This window comes from Myxocyprinus asiaticus, chromosome 40 (assembly GCF_019703515.2).
Source record: "Myxocyprinus asiaticus isolate MX2 ecotype Aquarium Trade chromosome 40, UBuf_Myxa_2, whole genome shotgun sequence".
NCBI lineage: Eukaryota > Metazoa > Chordata > Actinopteri > Cypriniformes > Catostomidae > Myxocyprinus > Myxocyprinus asiaticus.
In genome coordinates, this window is record NC_059383.1 from 27293104 (window position 1) to 27312324 (window position 19221).

Consider the following 19221-nt stretch of genomic DNA (forward strand, 5'->3'; position numbering starts at 1 on the left):
ACATACACATGGGTAGTGCAAATCTAATACAATCTGTTATGTACAGTGCAAATGTTTTTGTTTTTGTTTTGTTTTTCAGAGGAATGAAATGGCAGAAGAGGTTGAATGTGTTGGATAAATATAAAAAAGACTAAACTGTGTATTGCACATAGTTAATGCTCAATGGGGCAATTTAACTGTTCATGAGATGGATAGCCTGAGGGAAAAAACTGTTCCTGTGCCTGACGGTTCTGGTGCTCAGAACTCTGAAGTGTCGGCCAGAAGGCAACTGTTCAAAAAGGTAGTGGGCAGGGTGAGTGGGGTCCAGAGTGATTTTTCCAGCCTTTTTCCTCACTCTGGAAGTGTATAGTTCTTGAAGGGGGGGCAACCAATAATCCTCTCAGCAGTCTGAACTGTCCTTTGTAGTCTTCTGATGTCTGATTTCGCAGCTGAACCAAACCAGACAGTTACTGAAGTGCAGAGGACAGACTCAATGACTGCTGAGTAAAACTGTATCAGCAGCGCCTGTGGCAGGTTGAATTTCCTCAGCTGGCGAAGGAAGTACAACCTCTGCTGGGCCTTTTTCACAATGGAGTCAATGTGGGTCTCCCACTTCAGGTCCTGTGAGATGGTAGTGCCCAGGAACCTGAATGACTCCACTGCTGCCACAATGCTGTTTAGAATGGTGAGGGGGGTCAGTGTTGGGGTGTTTCTCCTAAAGTCCACAATGATCTCCACCATTTTGAGTGTGTTCAGCTCAAGGTTGTTTTGACTGCACCAGACAGCCAGCTGTTCAACCTCCCTTCTGTATGCAGACTCATCGTCATCTCGGATGAGGCCGATGACAGTGGTGTCGTCTGCAAGCTTCAGGAGCTTGACAGAGGGGTCATCAAAATTGATGACTCATCTTGCTTGCAGGGGTGTATGTTTGTCTAATAAAATGCTCTCTAGAATGAGACTTTGCCCTCCCCCTAAATTATATGTTCCACCTGTGGCAAATAATGGTTCATCAATGTGTCTTTTGTTGCACTAATGCTCATAGTTTATTTCTTTTCCCAGCCATCAATTAGTTTTGAAGGAAGTAGCTGTAATTTATTTATTTTATGTCTTCATTGCTTTCGTCCATTGTTCAAGTTGTCAAGTGCTTGGCTTTTGACTACTTGTTTTAAAAAAAGGAAGAGCTCTAAAATATGTCCTGCCCCTGCTTCCAGTTTTAATAGACAATATAGATGCAAGAAGCAATAATGGTGCCCAAACAGTTTGGGAAAGTGGAAAAAAAATTACCAAAATTGCCAGATTTGAAAGAACAGATCTATCAGGGGTCAAGTCCTTTTATTACTAAGTACTCTAGTCACTTTGTAAGTATGGTGTATGCAGACTTACAAGGATTAGCGAAACAAAACCTCCATTTTGATTTGTGAGATGGTTTGGAACATATAACTAATTCATTTTCTTTCTTTTTTTTTGACAGTGGCCCAAACCTTCTAAAAAAATTAAAATTATTTGTAAAAAGGTATTTTTGTCATGAAGGTTTCTAGATGATACATGCACAATTTTGAGCTAATCAGACCAACTGTCTAGGAGGAGTTTGAAAAAGTTTTTTTTTCTCGGAAAACTCAAACTTGTGCAAACAAATTTAGAGACGGAAATGAAATCGGAGATATTTGGTTTCACTTGACTCAAGGAATTAAAGGGATTTATTTATTTACTTTGAATCTGAATTACTCTGATTTTGCTTCTAATTGTGATTCTAGCCAAAAGACATATAGGGATTTTGATACTAGCCCATAAGTATGTTGCTGCCCAGACACTTTTAAAGCAGAAAAATAATTGTAATAAGGGGGGGGGGGGGGATAGTTCAAGTACAATAGGGTTCTAGCACCTTCTATGCTTGGACCCCTAAATTTGACAAATCAGTAAGAAACCTGTGCTCATCAAACCATTTCATGTTTTTTTTTTTTTTTTTTTACCAGTTACAAGCTTTTGCCAGCTTAACCAGCACCAAGCCAGCCCTTACTAGCACAAACTAGCTAAGCTGGCCATTTCAGCAGGGTTATCTGGACTTTAGAATGTATTCTAAATCTCTGCTCTGTATCTGACACCAGTGACCTTTATCTGAGAAAAGTTTGCAATGAGAACCCAGCTTTAATAAGAAATTATCCTTTTCAATTGTGATCTAAACATAATTTGTCATGGTATTGTCTTGAAGTAAAGTCATTAAGTCCACAGTATTTTTGCATCTTCAATATTAATGTTTTACTTACTGTGGATGCAAATCTTTCTCCAAAACTCCCCTGCAGCAAGGGACTGTGTTGCAAATAAGCAAGAACGTAAAGAGAGAAAAAAAAAAGAGAGAAAGAGAGAGAGGCAGAAAAAAAATGAGTGTAGTTGGTCTGAAAGAAATGCAAGTTGATTTGTGACTGCTGAGAGATTAAGATGCAGACAGAAGCGTGTTATTGTGCGCAGCGGCTGGCCTCGGTAAACCTGTGCCCTGCCACGGAGCCGTGGGGATCGATGGTTTTCACTGCATGCTCACTACCTCTCTCTCTCTCTTCACCACCACTGCACACACAACCACTGCTGCCTTATCACACTCATCTGAAACAGCCTATGTATTCATTATCCCTCACCTGGAGGCCTGCACTCTACACAGGGTATATGGAATCTGTACTTCCACACTGAGAAATAGTGCTTCACTGCCAATGAGAGAGAGGAAATGAGATAGGGAGTGTTGGGCAGTGATTGCATCTAAGTTGCATAATATTTCATTAATTTAAAGGTGGTGAAGTTTCTAGCAGGTGTTCATTTGAGAGAGTGGCAAGGGAGTTGAGTATGTAACTTAGAGAAGTCTAGGGTCAGCGAGTTGTTTTGACTGTATATTTTGGACAGTAATTCTCAAATCTTGGAGGACTGCAGATGTTGGAGTTTACCAAGCACACTTCACAGAAGTCTGTCTACCCACAGGAAAACATATTACAAATGAAATCTCTTTAATATATATATATATATATATATATATATATATATATATATATATATATATATATATATATATATATATATATTCTTCTAGACAGCAATTAGATTAAGTTGAGAGCAAATGGAGACTTTCTATATGGTTTCAGAGGTAGTTCAGGGCAAGGCGCCAGAACCGGGGGGCCAGGGGGCCACGCCCCACCCAATTTAAGCCCACATCACTGTCGGCTGATATTAGGTAATCCAGAGGGTATGTAGATAAACTTCACTGTAAATTATGTGCATTTGTGCTGTTGAAATGAACGAAACTTACAAACAGCACACAAATAATTCAAAGTTCAGGAGACCAAACTTTTACTTTGGCAATTTTATTTGTTTAAATGATTTATAGCCTACATCATTTAACACATTTTGGTGTTAAATTGTTGACATTTCCATTGTGACTCGGAGATGAGCTGTACCTAATCTGTACTTTATAATATTAAAAATTCATATTCAGTACAAACATATACAGTACGTTCCAGTACATACATATACAATACCATTCCACTATAATTTGCGAAAATCTTACATACAGGTGCATCTCAATAAATTAGAATGTCGTGGAAAAGTTCATTTATTTCAGTAATTCAACTCAAATTGTGAAACTCGTGTATTAAATAAATTCAATGCACACAGACTGAAGTAGTTTAAGTCTTTGGTTCTTTTAATTGTGATGATTTTGGCTCACATTTAACAAAAACCCACCAATTCACTATCTCATAAAATTAGAATACATCATAAAACCAATAAAAAAAACATTTTTAGTGAACTGTTGGCCTTCTGGAAAGTATGTTCATTTACTGTATATGTACTCAATACTTGGTAGGGGCTCCTTTTGCTTTAATTAATGCCTCAATTCGGCGTGGCATGGAGGTGATCAGTTTGTGGCACTGCTGAGGTGGTATGGAAGCCCAGGTTTCTTTGACAGTGGCCTTCAGCTCATCTGCATTTTTTGGTCTCTTGTTTCTCATTTTCCTCTTGACAATACCCCATAGATTCTCTATGGGGTTCAGGTCTGGTGAGTTTGCTGGCCAGTCAAGCACACCAACACAATGGTCATTTAACCAACTTTTGGTGCTTTTGGCAGTGTGGGCAGGTGCCAAATCCTGCTGGAAAATGAAATCAGCATCTTTAAAAAGCTGGTCAGCAGAAGGAAGCCTGAAGTGCTCCAAAATTTCTTGGTAAACGGGTGCAGTGACTTTGGTTTTCAAAAAACACAATGGACCAACACCAGCAGATGACATTGCACCCCAAATCATCACAGACTGTGGAAACTTAACACTGGACTTCAAGCAACTTGGGCTATGAGCTTCTCCACCCTTCCTCCAGACTCTAGGACCTTGGTTTCCAAATGAAATACAAAACTTGCTCTCATCTGAAAAGAGGACTTTGGAACACTGGGCAACAGTCCAGTTCTTCTTCTCCTTAGCCCAGGTAAGACACCTCTGACGTTGTCTGTGGTTCAGGAGTGGCTTGACAAGAGGAATACGACAACTGTAGCCAAATTCCTTGACACGTCTGTGAGTGGTGGCTCTTGATGCCTTGACCCCAGCCTCAGTCCATTCCTTGTGAAGTTCACCCAAATTCTTGAATCGATTTTGCTTGACAATCATAAGGCTACGGTTCTCTCGGTTGGTTGTGCATCTTTTTCTTCCACACTTTTTCCTTCCACTCAACTTTTTGTTAACATGCTTGGATACAGCACTCTGTGAACAGCCAGCTTCTTTGGCAATGAATGTTTATGGCTTACCCTCCTTGTGAAGGGTGTCAATGATTGTCTTCTGGACAACTGTCAGATCAGCAGTCTTCCCCATGATTGTGTAGCCTAGTGAACCAAACTGAGAGACCATTTTGAAGGCTCAGGAAACCTTTGCAGGTGTTTTGAGTTGATTAGCTGATTGGCATGTCACCATATTCTAATTTTTTGAGATAGTGAATTGGTGGGTTTTTGTTAAATGTGAGCCAAAATCATCACAATTAAAAGAACCAAAGACTTAAACTACTTCAGTCTGTGTGCATTGAATTTATTTAATACACGAGTTTCACAATTTGAGTTGAATTACTGAAATAAATGAACTTTTCCACGACATTCTAATTTATTGAGATGCACCTGTATAAGACAACGACCATTTTTGTAGTATTTTGAAATTTATGTCGCAAATATGTGACTTGTATGTGACTTTTTTATATTATTGAAAACCATACGTAAAACTAAATATTATATATGTGATTATATGTATGAGATTTATGTATTGTAATCTAGCTTGATATTGTACCTTGACCAAGAGTTTTTAGACCAAGACAATATGTAACTTCTATGGCTGATGATTTTTAATTTTTATAGGTAAATGTGACTGGAAGTCTAAAGGAAGATTACCTTAAGTAGCAATGTCAGTGTGAGCTAATTAATATTCTTGAGCTCAGTCTTCTATATAGTGACATCATAACCCCCCATCTTGACCCCATATATGTATGTAATATCATGAATAAAGCAGCGATATTCAATATTCAGCAATAGTAGAGGAGAAATCAGGGTTACGCTCGTCCATCCACTGCTCATACTGGGGCTCTGGAGGTAATTCCTGACCGGAGTGCTCATTTAACAAAGCAATGGGCTGTAGAGGCCTTCGATTATTGGATGATGTGGAAACTGTAACACAAAACTGTGATTATCCTCGCCGGTAGCAGCCGAGGAGGTTAGGAGAGGAGGTTAGCTGACCCAGTGGCTGTAATGTGCTCAACGGCAGCTAAGCGTCCTCTACATTACTGAAATCAATAGCCATCTTCCTCTTTGCTCCCTGTTTGTCTACACTGTTGTGTCATTTTATCAGAGGCTCTGTCATCAAGACTCTGAGAGGCGAAATAAGGCTTCAGACATTGCTTGTTGAAGAGCTGGGAGTATCTGCAGTCTTGAATAGAAATACAGGTGTCGATCGATGACTCCGTAATAGCTTGGCTGTGGCATCGGCCGGGAGGGTGCCAATGCATTCAGCACTGCCTGTCCTTGAATGTTAGACCCCATGTGAACCAGTGTAGGTCCACAGCTAACTCAACCATTCACCTGTCATTAGATTAATCCAGCATTCTCCAACCCCACAGCCCTCTCATACCTTTTAAGATCCCACCACCAGCACCAAAAGGTGTAATGGCCTTTTATCGATTTACCTCCTCTTTGCTCTCTTTTTCTCTCAAAATAGTGTGGGTCCATGTGGAATCATTTAAAGATAAGTGCGTGTTGGAGAAGCAGGGGCCTCCTGCAGAGCTGGGCTCTGGTAGAGCGTAAGTCAGCACAGCCTGTTCTTCAAACCCAGCATCCACACATAGCTAACACTAATCAGTCAGCGGTCCAGAGAAAGATGTTTACCGAACACCAGGCAGCCGCGGTGGCAAGACAGCATGAATAACACATAGAGCTCGGATTCAGCACCCTCCCCCTGGAATAAGCAGCCCATTTGAGCTCCAGCGATGGGGTTGGGGGATTGGAAAGGATGGCCATGCTGTGTCCCTAGTCAACCTGAGCAGCCGTGATTCGGGGGGAAGGGCTGGGATTGTAGGTGGAGGTAGCCTAGTGGCATATTAGTTCTGCTGGTTCTCATGCCACCCACATCAGTCCGACTGTCAGAGTAAATCTTCCTTAATTTTCCACCCAAGTCCTAGTGTTGCATGCTAATATAGTCATGCAATCACAGTACACTCTTGTACACATCAAATCATCTCGCCCAAGACTGAGAGAATGTATGGAACAAACATAATGATGCTCAACTGGATTAACAGGATGGTTCACCCCAAAAATTACAATTCTGTCATCATTTACTCACCTTATCTTGTTTCAAAAGCCATATGACTTTCTTTCTCCTGATCAGAAAACAGACAGTCCTGCCCCAGTCTCACACCATTTTGACAATGCTGCTATATCGGATTGGGGTGTGTTTCCCAAAAGCATAGTTAGCCAACTGTGGTCACAAGTTCTATCATTACCAACATTGTTCAGCGATTTGGTGTTTCCCGAAACGGTAGTTCCAACAAACTACAGCTCTCCACCTGTGGTTAGAAGCATATTTACTTGTTAGTTTGCTATGTGGACATCATTTGACTTTGCTGAGGCTTCTATATCTTTAATTCCATATATACCTGTCATTCTGTCAAGACTTTGACTACGTTTACATGCATTTAAGAAAACTACTTATTTCAGGGTTTTGCAGAAAGTGGTGTTCTAAAACGTCTTGTAAACACCAGTGCAGCTGTTTAAGGGATTAAAGACTGTTAAGAGAAAGCACTTTATCACACACGGTTTATGTCGGAGAACAAGCTTTTTATTTGTTTATGTTAATGCATAAGTGCCGTTTATATGTTTTTGAAGAGTGCGCATGTTCGTATGTGCTCAAGTGCGTCAGTGGAACCCCGAAGTCTGATGTAAAGGGAAGCCCCACTATTGCAGCGCAATGCAACTGTTAGGAACACAGTGAAAAATGCTTTTCTGTCTTCAGCAGCTTCTGCGCATTAAACAGCTTTTTGGTGTATGTGTAAATGAGCTATTATCATTTAATTTTTGCCGAAGTTATTACTTAACCCTGCATAACATCATTAATGACAGCTCTTTATTGTTGAATGAACCAACGTGGTTCGAATGATGGATGTATGACATAGTTACTATGATTCTGGGAAACAGTCGTGACTGGCTAGTTAATTTCTGCAATGATGCATCGTACTATGGTGGTTAAGCAGTGAGTTACATCGTTGTATGGGAAACACACCTCTGGTTAGGATGCTCAAACATACAGTGCAATGTTTGATAGCTACCTGTATATAGAGTATTTCAACTCTTCAAGACGTCAACCTAATAATGGTTAACTTATAATTGACTCTGAATATAAAGCTGGGATGAGAGAAAATATTTTAACAAGATTGCTTATTATAAAATATAATATTATATATTAATATTAAGATAAGTACATCACATTTAACAAAGAATCTGAATTCATGCATAAAATGTTCAAATGTTCAAATGCCATATGGAAAATGTGGACATTTTTGTTGACATATCCTGAGCAAAAAAAATGTCATTACATTTTTTTTTCTTTTATGGTTTTGCCATGTGTGTCAGCGAGTCAATGGATGGTGGCACATATGTATTTCTCAGGGGCCAATGCATTTGAATGCATCAATCCCTCCCTCACTCAACTTAATTCTCCTCAGCTGTGTTTTTCTACAGCAAGTAAAGCTACCCATCATAAAGTCTGTGGCATTACAATGCAAGGCTTTCCATTGCTTTGTCTATTTTACTCTGGAATTCTGTTTTTAATTCACTGCCTAATCTTCAGGCTTGACTGAAAATTATATTATTCAGTTTTAACAGCCGCTGAATGGACACAATGAAAGACACTTGAAAGCACCTTGTCTGCCGAAAAGTGTTCTTTGAATTCATTTGAGCAGTGAGTGAGCAAAAGAGCGAGAGAGAATGGTAAACACTTAACCCTCCCATCCTGTGGAATATTTATCAGAGTCATTTTCATGGTCTTGATAAATTAATGTTTTGACAGCAAATCAAACACAAGCGATAACTCCCTGTCAAAATGTCTCAACATAAGGTTTGAATACCAAGCTCTCGCTGCTCAGACTACGTTTGTATTGAACTGCACATTTGCATAATTTCGAAATCAAAGGAAATAGCACATTCAAATATTTACTTCAGAAGTAGACAGCACAGTCTGCGTTTAGATAGAAAATAAGGATCAGCTTAAACACACAAAGGGAAAAGAAAGGAAGTGGCTCGTTTATCCTCATGATTGCGGTGCATTAAAGTGAAAATGATTGAAATAAAAATCAGCTGCTATGTCAAGCCTAAGTGGGATGAGCCTGCAGAAAAAAGACCTTAGTCTTTTTCTTAACAAGCTTGAAATTTCAGTATCCACTGTTCAGGATTAAATAATGTTATCTATTTTCTCTAAAAGAAAAAAGGCAAGAGCAGTGACATAAAGAGAAGAAAAGACCCTATGATGAAGAACAAAACCCTTTGTGGAGGGCCTCTTCATTGAGGTTTATCTTTCTTAAATTTCTGTATTGTGTGCGATGAGAACAGTTGTGTGCTGTCTGCTCACCCGTGGCCCCAGCCTGCAGAAAAAACACAAGTCAGTCTTAAATTATTTAATTATCCAGCCTTTGGGTTGTTTGAACTGTAGATTGAACACACACATATTTCAGATAAGATTTTACACAAAGAGAGAATGGATTCATAGAAATGGTAACCGTAGCTGTCATTTCACCATAATTACAGGATCTTGTCTGTGAAAATAAGATGAGCTTGCTGTGTTTTCTTCCTGATATTTCATTCTTTTCATTTCAAGAACTCCCAAGAATGTCACAGTGGTATTGATGTTTACTGTATACTATACACTATACTACTGTTTACTTGGATAACGTTGTGGTTTCTTTTTCTAGCGGTGTGATAAAGTGAAATGTGTGATTCAAAATGGAATTTAAACCTGGAAGCAAATTACATTTTAAATCTAAATCAAAGCATTATGGCATAAAATTTATAATGAATATGTAAGTATAAAAATATTGTGCACTATTTCTAGGTCACTAATCAATTCAGAAAATTTGTGACATAGACAATGTTAACTCCTTTGAATGAAACATCAGATTAAAGCTGAAAAAAACCAGCCTTAGGTGTTCTAGCTTGTCTCATAGCCTGGCAAGGCTGGTCAGGCTGGTCTGTTTTAATGGTTTTAACCTCTTGAGACCCCTGCATGACTGCTGTGTGCATTTTCCATTTCCTTTTTTGAATTGTTATCTAGTAGCATCTAATAAACAAGCATAAAAATAAATACAAAATTCCTAAAAATTGATGTCCACATATTTGGACAGTGGGACTAAGTTGTGAAATTGTAAGAAATACCAAGCTATAAAAAGTCTGATTTTTTTAATCAAATATTTTATTATGTGTCAAGGACTGTTGGTTATTCATGTTTTTGAGACGTTATAGACATTACAGCTGATTTTCTATAAAGCTGAAAAAATCATTTAGATTAAAAGTAATGGCCAGTATCATCAAATCACAGCCAACCATGTTAAAATAAAAATTTTCATTATAGAATTATGAATTTATGTATTGATTATCATTCTCCCATGTCTGCCAAACATGTTGAGTGGTCCAACATCACCTGCAGCCTGAAGCTGAACTTTTGGTCGGATTTTAGGAGTGAATGCACTTAGCTGCATAGAAAGCTATAGGATGCACACTTGCTCCCTATTTAGTGAATGACTTAACCTCCAGTGTGCTGCAGTGGTATCAGAACAGTTCGAAATGCACCTTATTTTCATTGTAACTCCACATAAAACCTCTGAAAGCAACATTTTTTGCTTTTGCATGAATACATGTATTCTCAATGTGAAAATGCATAGTAAATATATAGGAATGTTAATGAATAGAACCGTATTGTACAGTGATAACAAAATAAAATACTTTATATAAAAAATGTATATTAAAATGAAGCGAAATGACCCACAGATGTGTTAGAGTTGAAAATTATTCAAAATAACTAACACGTTTTTCAACTTTTGAAGGAAAACGATCCCATTTTCCACATATGTGGACTTCATGTTTATCAGCGCGCTGACACACGAAAAATGAATGGATTTTTTAAGCGGTATATCAAATGAAACTAGAGATGCTACTCTTTACAACCAAACAGGTTTCAATAAAAAAACTTAAAGGGTTTCTTACCAGAGGTACTTTTGTTGGCACTGCACCGGTAGTAGCGCTTCCTGGAAATCAGCGTCATGCTGTTGTGTCACGTTACGCGGTGAGGCAGAAGTTTAACCCTTAAATGACAATGTAAAGTCTTGCGAACAGTATTCAGTCAGTTTTCATTCATTTAAATTATGCGTTGCGTATAGCGAAGCCAAAATACAATGTCCACACATGTGGACACTGGGTCGCACGAGGTTAAAAGGAATTCTGGCCACTTGTCAGCTGGTCAGGCTGGGAGACAAGCTGGCCCACCCATCTAAACCTTTGCATGGCCATGGTGAGAGACCAGCTTAAACCAGCTAATACCAGCAAACCACCTTAGGCTGGTTAGAAACCTTCTTTTCAGCGTTCCTTGCTTTTATTGAAACACAAAATATGCTCTTCTCAGATCATGCTGGAATAACATGGATTTCAATTCAACTTTACACTCAAATTGCTATGCTGATACTATAATTTGTAATAATAAAAAAAAGTTTATTAAATTAGAAAAATGTAAAACAGAAGCATTTTCACAAATATACTCAGACTTATGAATCCCACTGTATATTATCTGAATGTGGATTTGTAAAAAAAAAAAAAAAAGGATGTTTTGTTTGTCTCTAAACAGAGCACTCCATCTCACTTCAGACTCTCCAGAGCTGATGACTCTAATTGAATGGTATGGCTCACTGGGTTAATAACAGGACTGAACATTGGCTCTGAGGAGCCAGAGCTGACAGAAGGACAAATTATGGTGAATAATGACGGCTGAATAATCCTGAGTTAACATAGTCTGATTGATCTGTGCTCTCTGTGCAGGAGACAGAGATCCTTAACACTGCAGTTCTCACTGGGAAGACTGTTGCCATGCCAGTGAAGGTGGTCACCGTAGGAACAGAAGGTACTGTGACCGATTTGACCGAGTCGGTGGAATGCCGCTCTACTGATGAGGACGTGGTTAAGGTGGGCAGGAGCATGCACACTTCACCTATATGAACACACCACACACACAAGGTATAATTTGTACCCCTAAATTTCACAAGCAAAATCCAGACAGCAACGTGGCCAGTGGCCTGGTGCAAAAGGGAACATTCTGCGATGTGCTTTGTGGTGGCACTTACGTGAGTTCAAATCCGTGTGACACACACACATATACACACTCACAGACATACACTGGCACTGGTGCCTGGTATTAGGAGCAGCTGAAGACAATATGCCTCCAATTTTAATCTACATCAAGGGCATTTTCCAAGCATTGCCAAATCCGATTCTGTATAATTTTTTTTGCAAAAACGATTTATTGCTATGGCATCAGTTTCCGTTGTCTATGTAAATGGACCTTAATCAGGGTAGACATATCTAATTTTAATACGAATGAAAACAATGCTGTGAGGGATAGAAGTACAGTCTGTTCCTGTACTACTGTTAATGCATGGGTGTACTGTTTGTGCCAGTTGATCTTTAAGTTGGCAAAACATTGAAGAGACATCTTCCAAACATTTGCAATGGACAGAACTCCAAAACACATGGGTTGTGAAAATGGTCGGATGTGTCCTAGGACCTTAAGGAAATATAACCTATTGAATGGGCTCTGTAGGGGAGCTTCAGTTGGTGCCGTGTAAGGCCAAGAAAGCAGACAAAGTTTTGGAATATACTGTATACTGATATGTATCAGCGATTAAAAAAATATGTCATGAACAATTTCAGGTCATTTTCTATAAGAAATAGGCATTTCTGGAGTTGGGAGACCAGCTGTGTGACCAGCTAAACACCAGCTTGGCCAGTCTGGGAGACCAGCTACAACCAGATAAGATCAGCAAACTAGCTTACAGTAGGCTTGATTGAGATGGGGGGTTTTTTTCAGCAGGGCGCACAGCCTCTTTTTCATTCCTGTTTAAATTCCAAATAAGGTATTCCCACCCTTTTTACCTAATCAGATTATAGGCGGTTTCTGTTAGATTTACCTGTGATGTCACTATCGCTTTTTGTGTATTATCTGTGGCTTATTTACTGCTGTTCCCTGAATTCCCAGCCCAATTTAATGTAAGACTTAACTTCTTTTCTTTCTTTAGGGCTTTCAATTAGCCACTCTTGATTTTTATTTGTCGGATGACATTATGAAAGCTCCCATGGAAAGACATTTAGCTGTTTGTGTGTTTGAAGTGCAATATTTCTTTGTGATATCTTTCGATTTCAAGCTGTCTAGACAATCTAACAAATGAGCTGATCTTCTGCGCAGACAGATACATGAGATGGACACTGTGAGAGAGTAATGAGTGAGAGAGAGAGAGAGAGGAAAAGACAGAGACGGAAGAAATATAGAGATGGAATAGAAGTTGTGAGTGCTAGAGTTGATTCTATTAGATGTTACAGTCACACTGCAAAAAATAAAATTTCTAGGGGGTGTTCACACTGAACGCTTTTCTGCGTCCATCTGCACTGTTTTTTAAATAGTTTTTCTATGTAAAAATGCACTAGATGACCGTTTTTGACCATTGCACTTCATCTTGCTGTACTTTCAGTGTCTCGCACATGAGTGGCGTCTTTTGAAGAAGAATTTAAACATCTTATAACGTTTCTCGAGACACCTGTATTTTGTTGCATTGGTTGCATTGCACTGCATTCAGATTGTTTTATTGCAAGAACATGTTCGGTTTGAAGGGCCCCTAAACTTTGTAGATTAATTTTTCACTAAAAATACCTGAAAATGCTTAAAACAAGATAAATTCACATGAGAAGCGAAATTGCACATAAAAGCATGTTTTCAGAAAATGTGTGTCGAATAAAAGTGTATTATGTCTTTTGTTGGCAGATTTTTAGAAAATAGATGTATTGTCTATATTTTGTAAGGTTTGTGCTAAAACAAGTGACAAATGTGCCAGTGGAACAAGATAAATGGCACTTTCTCTGTCTTAATATCTTGTGCAATTGTGCTTTTGCTCAGGTAAATTGAAATTAATCTTTTTAAGCATGCTCTGATATTTTGACTGGAAAATGAGACAAAGATACTGATTAAGGATGGGTATTTTTTTGCAGCATCCCTTGAAACACGCATGCACATGCTCACATATGCACACTGAAGCATGGCTATACTGTGCCAATCAAAAAGAGAAGGGTTTCTTCTTTCATTGAGGTGAACGATGTTAGATGCTCAAGATGCTCTGTGGTAATAACCTCTGTCAGGAGGACAGGGCAAGAAGGACAGAGCTTATGTCAGACAGCACTGTTCAGTTACTCTGTGTGCCTGTCTGAATGGGCGATTAAGTACCCTGTGGGAGTCCTCCGTAAGTGTCCCTTTCTTCAGCAGTCTTAATGTTCCTGATTAATGCCCTGCCAGGTTGGTTATGATGCTTACAAGAGACTCATGGAAAGGGCATGTTGCAGCGCAGTTAGACTGACCCATCTACTTCACACAATTTCAGCCTGAAACTACACCTAAACTGTTGCCTTTACGGCCCCTGGCTGCATCTCTGAAGAGTCTCTTAGCCTTTGGTTTAGCTAAAGAGAGAGAAATGTAGTCTGTTAATGAGGAAAAAATACAACTGTCAATGTGAAACAGCAAATTGTTTCATAATGGTATTTTTATGAGTGGGTCATGGTAGATCACGGCTGCAAAAAAGTATCTGGACACCTAAAATGTATGAATGTCATTGCATTAGAAAACAAAATATAAATAAAAGTAGCATGTATTTTAAAGGTGAATAGCACAGGCACACTTACATTTAACAAAAAGTGTGTTAGGTTTTAAAAGATAAAACAATAGATAAAGTGTTTAAAATTAAGCTAAAAAGTATTTGGATACTTTCTAGTTGTCAAACTTAGTGTATTATGTCCATAGTTAATGCAATAAACTACATCTGTGACAAAATGCTTAGAATAATTTGTTTACAATTGCTACTTGGTTTTATTTTTTTAATTTACTCAATGAAAACTATGGCTTAAGTGTTAATACTTTTTGGGTTTGTTTTATCAGGTGTTAAACAGATATAACAGGTGTAGGAAATTACAGTACATTTTAAGTTTACAGTTTTTGAGAGAGGTTGAAGGTCCACAACAGGAAAACTGTTACAACATTTGCAAGTATGCAACCTTAATAGTGTCACTGAAACCTTTCTGAAACTTTTTGTTATTATTATTGGCAACACTTTACAATAAGGTTTATTTGTTAACATTAATAAATGCATTACGTGTCATGAACTAACAATAAACAATATTTTTACTAACATTTATTATTCTTATAGATTATACAGGTGCATCTCAATAAATTAGAATGTCGTGGAAAAGTTCATTTATTTCAGTAATTCAACTCAAATTGTGAAACTCGTGTATTAAATAAATTCAATGCACACAGACTGAAGTAGTTTAAGTCTTTGGTTCTTTTAATTGTGATGATTTTGGCTCACATTTAACAAAAACCCACCAATTCACTATCTCAACAAATTAGAATACATCATAAGACCAATAAAAAAATCATTTTTAGTGAATTGTTGGCCTTCTGGAAAGTATGTTCATTTACTGTATATGTACTCAATACTTGGTAGGGGCTCCTTTTGCTTTAATTACTGCCTCAATTCGGCGTGGCATGGAGGTGATCAGTTTGTGGCACTGCTGAGATGGTATGGAAGCCCAGGTTCCCTATCTGTCACTCACTCGACGTTGGTGTCGATGTAGTGACACTAGGGGTCACTCTTGGGAGCCCGAGACACCTCTGGTCTTTGATAAAAGGCCAATGAAAATTGGCGAGTGGTATTTGCATGCCACTCCCCCGAACATACGGGTATAAAAGGAGCTGGTATGCAACCACTCATTCAGATTTTCTCTTCGGAGCCGAACGGTCATGCTCATTGAGCTGAATACTACTGTTCATTCACCTCTGCTGGATCTGACGGCGCATTTCAGCGGCTTCTCCCCCCTCTGCATTGGTGCACAGCAGAGAACGCCCCTGGGCGCTTCGGCAGAAAAACTAGAGAGTATATTTTCTGAAAGAGCATTTTTCCCCTCTAAAAGAGTATATATTTCTCTAAAAGAGCGCACACACGGAACGTCTTTTTAAAGACGCGTCTTTTTAAAGATGCTTTTCCGATTGTGTGTTATTCCTGGTTGTGCTCGTTATCTCTCGCCTTCTAACGGTCACGATCACTGTCTTTCGTGTCTGGGCACTGCTCACGCGGAGACAGCGTTCGTGGATGGTCACATTCTCATTGCGAGAACGTGTCCATGGCAACGTTGCGGTCGCGGCTCGCCTTCGTAAGGAAGCGAGCCACCCCAGAGGCTCCCGCCTCGGTCCTTTTACCCACGGGTTTGAGGCCAGCGCGGCTAGCACTGGGGGCGATTTGGGGACCCCAATGGGACCGCCTCCGCCGGGTATCCCCCCGCGGACCTCCCATTCCCCAGCACGCTCGTCTGCCCCGATCGGGCTTCAGGGTGAGTCCGCCGGCTCGTCTCACGGCGAGTTCGACCTCTTATTCGGAGCCCGCGAAAGTGATGAGCTCTCGAGCGCAGCATCGGAGAGCGGGCTCGTCCAGTCGGAAGCCTCAGCTGGGCTCCTCCCTTCGGGGTCGATCGCCCAGTCACAGGCTGACGCGGAGATGATGACATGCTTTCCCGGACAGCCGCGAGCGTCGGTTAGAGTGGATTTCACCGCTCTTCCCTGAACCCTCGCGGCTCTGTGATTGGTTCCTGGGCTCGCGGCGCCGCTCAAAGCCACGCCCCGCCCCGTTCCTTTCTTCCCGGAAGTGCATGAAGAGCTAACAAGATCGCGGGAGGCACCTTTTACTGCCCGGTCCCGATCTTTTCAGCTTCCCCGCTCTCACTACCCTCGATGGTGGGGCGGCCAAGGGTTATTCGGCAATCCCCCGGTGGATAAAGGCGCTCGCGGTGCACCTATGCCCGCAGAGCGCCGCCACCTGGCGTGGGTGCCCAAAGCCCCCGTCCAAGGCCTGTAGGTTTACGTCGTCTCTGACGGTCAAAGCCTACGGCGCTGCTGGACAAGCCGCCTCCGCCCTGCACGCCATGGCTCTCCTGCAAGTCCGCCAAGGCGCTAAAGGAACTGCACGAGGGTAGTTCCGCCCCGGGATTGATGCAGGAACTGCGCTCGGCGACCGACCTCGCTCTCCGAGCGACGGAGGTCACGGCGCGGTCTCCCGGGCGGACGATGGCCACACTAGTGGTCCAGGAGCGCCACCTTTGGCTCAACCTGGTCGAGATGGGTGAGGCCGACAGGACACGATTCCTTGCTGCCCCCATTTTCCAGGCGGGCCTATTCGGCGACACTGTCGAGGACTTTGCCCAGCAGTTCTCGATGGTAGAGCAGTAGATGGATGCTAGCCGGCTTGTCCTGCCCCGGCGTGGCTCAAGATCCCCCCATCTACTCATCGCCGAGGGCGTCCCCCTGCGGTGACTGCACCGGCTCCGCCGCAGCCCGCCCCTCCGGCCCGGCCCCGGCGTGGAGCCCACCGCAGGAAGCCGACGCCACCCGTCTCACAGCCGGCACCGAAGAACCCACGGAGGTCTTCGAAGCGCCCCTGAGACGGGCGACCCAGGGACAACGAAACCCGCTGCTCTGGAGCTGGTAAGCAGATCTTCTTTTTGTTACCTTTTGCATTTAATTGCGCTGCATGCCCAAGTGGCTGCAGTACTCAAGAGCTCCGCAAGAGTGGTTTCCTTGTTCCCTGGGTCACATATTCGGTGTGTACGGCTGGCATCACGACCACCGTCCACCACTCCATTTGGCAGGTTGGCGCTCCAGCGGCGGTCTCCCGCCCTGAGCGCCCAGCTGTGGCACAAATCCACCCCCGATGTGACAGTCTCCACGGGTCATGAGGACAGGCCTCTTCCTCCCCCGTCCCAGGCTGTTCCGGGGGTGGTCACAAGGAGCCAGTTAAGTGCTTCGATGTCCTCGGACTCAGCACGGCCACGATGTGGTGTGGCACCTCAAGCTCCGCCCCGCCGCGAGGCCCCACCCGCCAGTACATCCGATGACGTTGTCCCTTTGGTCCCCCTTGCGCGGAACTCGGGTGCATGGCTTGCGCTTCCAGTCCGTCGCGAGGGCTGGTCCGGACCGTCCGACTCGGCTGCACGATTCACTTCGCTGGGCATCCGCCCAGGTCCAGCGGTGTCCACTTCACCTTGGTGAAAGATGGAAACGCTGCTACCTTGCGCGGAGATCGCTACCCTCCTACAGAAGGACGCGATAGAACCTGTCCCTCCAGCCGAGATGAAGAGGGGGTTTTACAGCTCCTACTTCATTGTACCGAAAAAAGGCGGTGGGTTGCGGCCAATCTTGGACCTGCGAGTACTGAACCGGGCCTTACACAGACTCCCGTTCAAGATGCTGACGCAAAGACGCATTCTAGCGAGCGTCCGGCATCAAGATTGGTTCGCGGCGGTAGACCCGAAGGATGCGTACTTTCACGTCTCGATCCTTCCTCGACACAGACCCTTCCTGCGGTTTGCATTCGAGGGTCAGGCGTATCGGTACAAGTCCTCCCTTTCGGCCTGTCCCTGTTTCCTCGCGTCTTTACGAAGATCGCAGAGGCTGCCCTTGCCCCGTTAAGGGAGGTGGGCATTCGCATTCTCAACTATCTCGACGACTGGCTAATCCTAGCTCACTCTCAAGACGGGTTATGCGCACACAGGGACCTGGTGCTCTCACACCTCAGCCGACTAGGGCTTCGGGTCAGCTGGGAAAAGAGCAAGCTCCTCCCGGTTCAGAGCATCTCTTTTCTCGGTTTGGAGTTGGACTCAGTCTCCTTGACGGCGCACCTTACGAACGAGCGCGCCCAGTCGGTCCTGGCCTGTTTGAAGGCGTTCAAACAGAAAACAGTGGTTCCACTGAAACATTTTTAGAGGCTCCTGGGGCATATGGCGTCCTCGGCGGTGGCCACCCCGCTCGGGTTGATGCATATGAGGCCGCTTCAGCACTGGCTCCAGACTCGAGTCCCGAGACGGGCATGGCGCCACGGGACACACCGCGTGGCCATTACGTCGGTCTGTCACCGTCTTTTCAGCCCTTGGACCGACCTCTCGTTTCCACGAGCAGGTGTTCTGCTAGAACTGGTCTCCAGGCGCGTCGTGGTCACGACAGACACCTCCAAAATGGGCTGGGGTGCTGTTGGCAACGGGCACGCAGCCGCCGGCCTCTAGACGGGTCCGCAGCTGCGTTGGCACATCAACTGCCTCGAGTTACTGGCAATTCTGCTCGCCCTGCGGAGGTTCCGGCCGTTGATCCAGGGCAAGCACGTGCTAGTTCGGACAGACAGCACGGCAGCGGTAGCATATGTCAACCGCCAAGGCGGTCTGCGCTCCCGCTGTATGTCATAACTCGCCCGCCGTCTCCTCCAATGGAGTTAGCAGCACCAAGTCGCTGCAAGCCACTCACATCCCGGGCAACCTCAACACTTCGGCGGACGCGCCATAACAACAGGTTACCCTCAAGGGAGAGTGGAGACTCCACCTTCAGGTGGTCCAGCTGATTTGGAGTCGATTCAGTC

The 19221-nt window shown here is 42.8% G+C and overlaps 1 protein-coding gene across 1 annotated transcript in view; it reads left to right on the top strand.

Moving 5' to 3' along the window:
- The window catches only part of LOC127430926 (transmembrane protein 132C-like), a 189391-nt gene that overhangs the window by 154053 nt on the left and 16117 nt on the right, over positions 1-19221 (top strand). The window contains exon 6 of the mRNA XM_051681066.1: positions 11549-11692. Coding sequence (XP_051537026.1) covers positions 11549-11692 — 144 coding nt within the window. The remainder of the gene's footprint in view (positions 1-11548; positions 11693-19221) is intronic.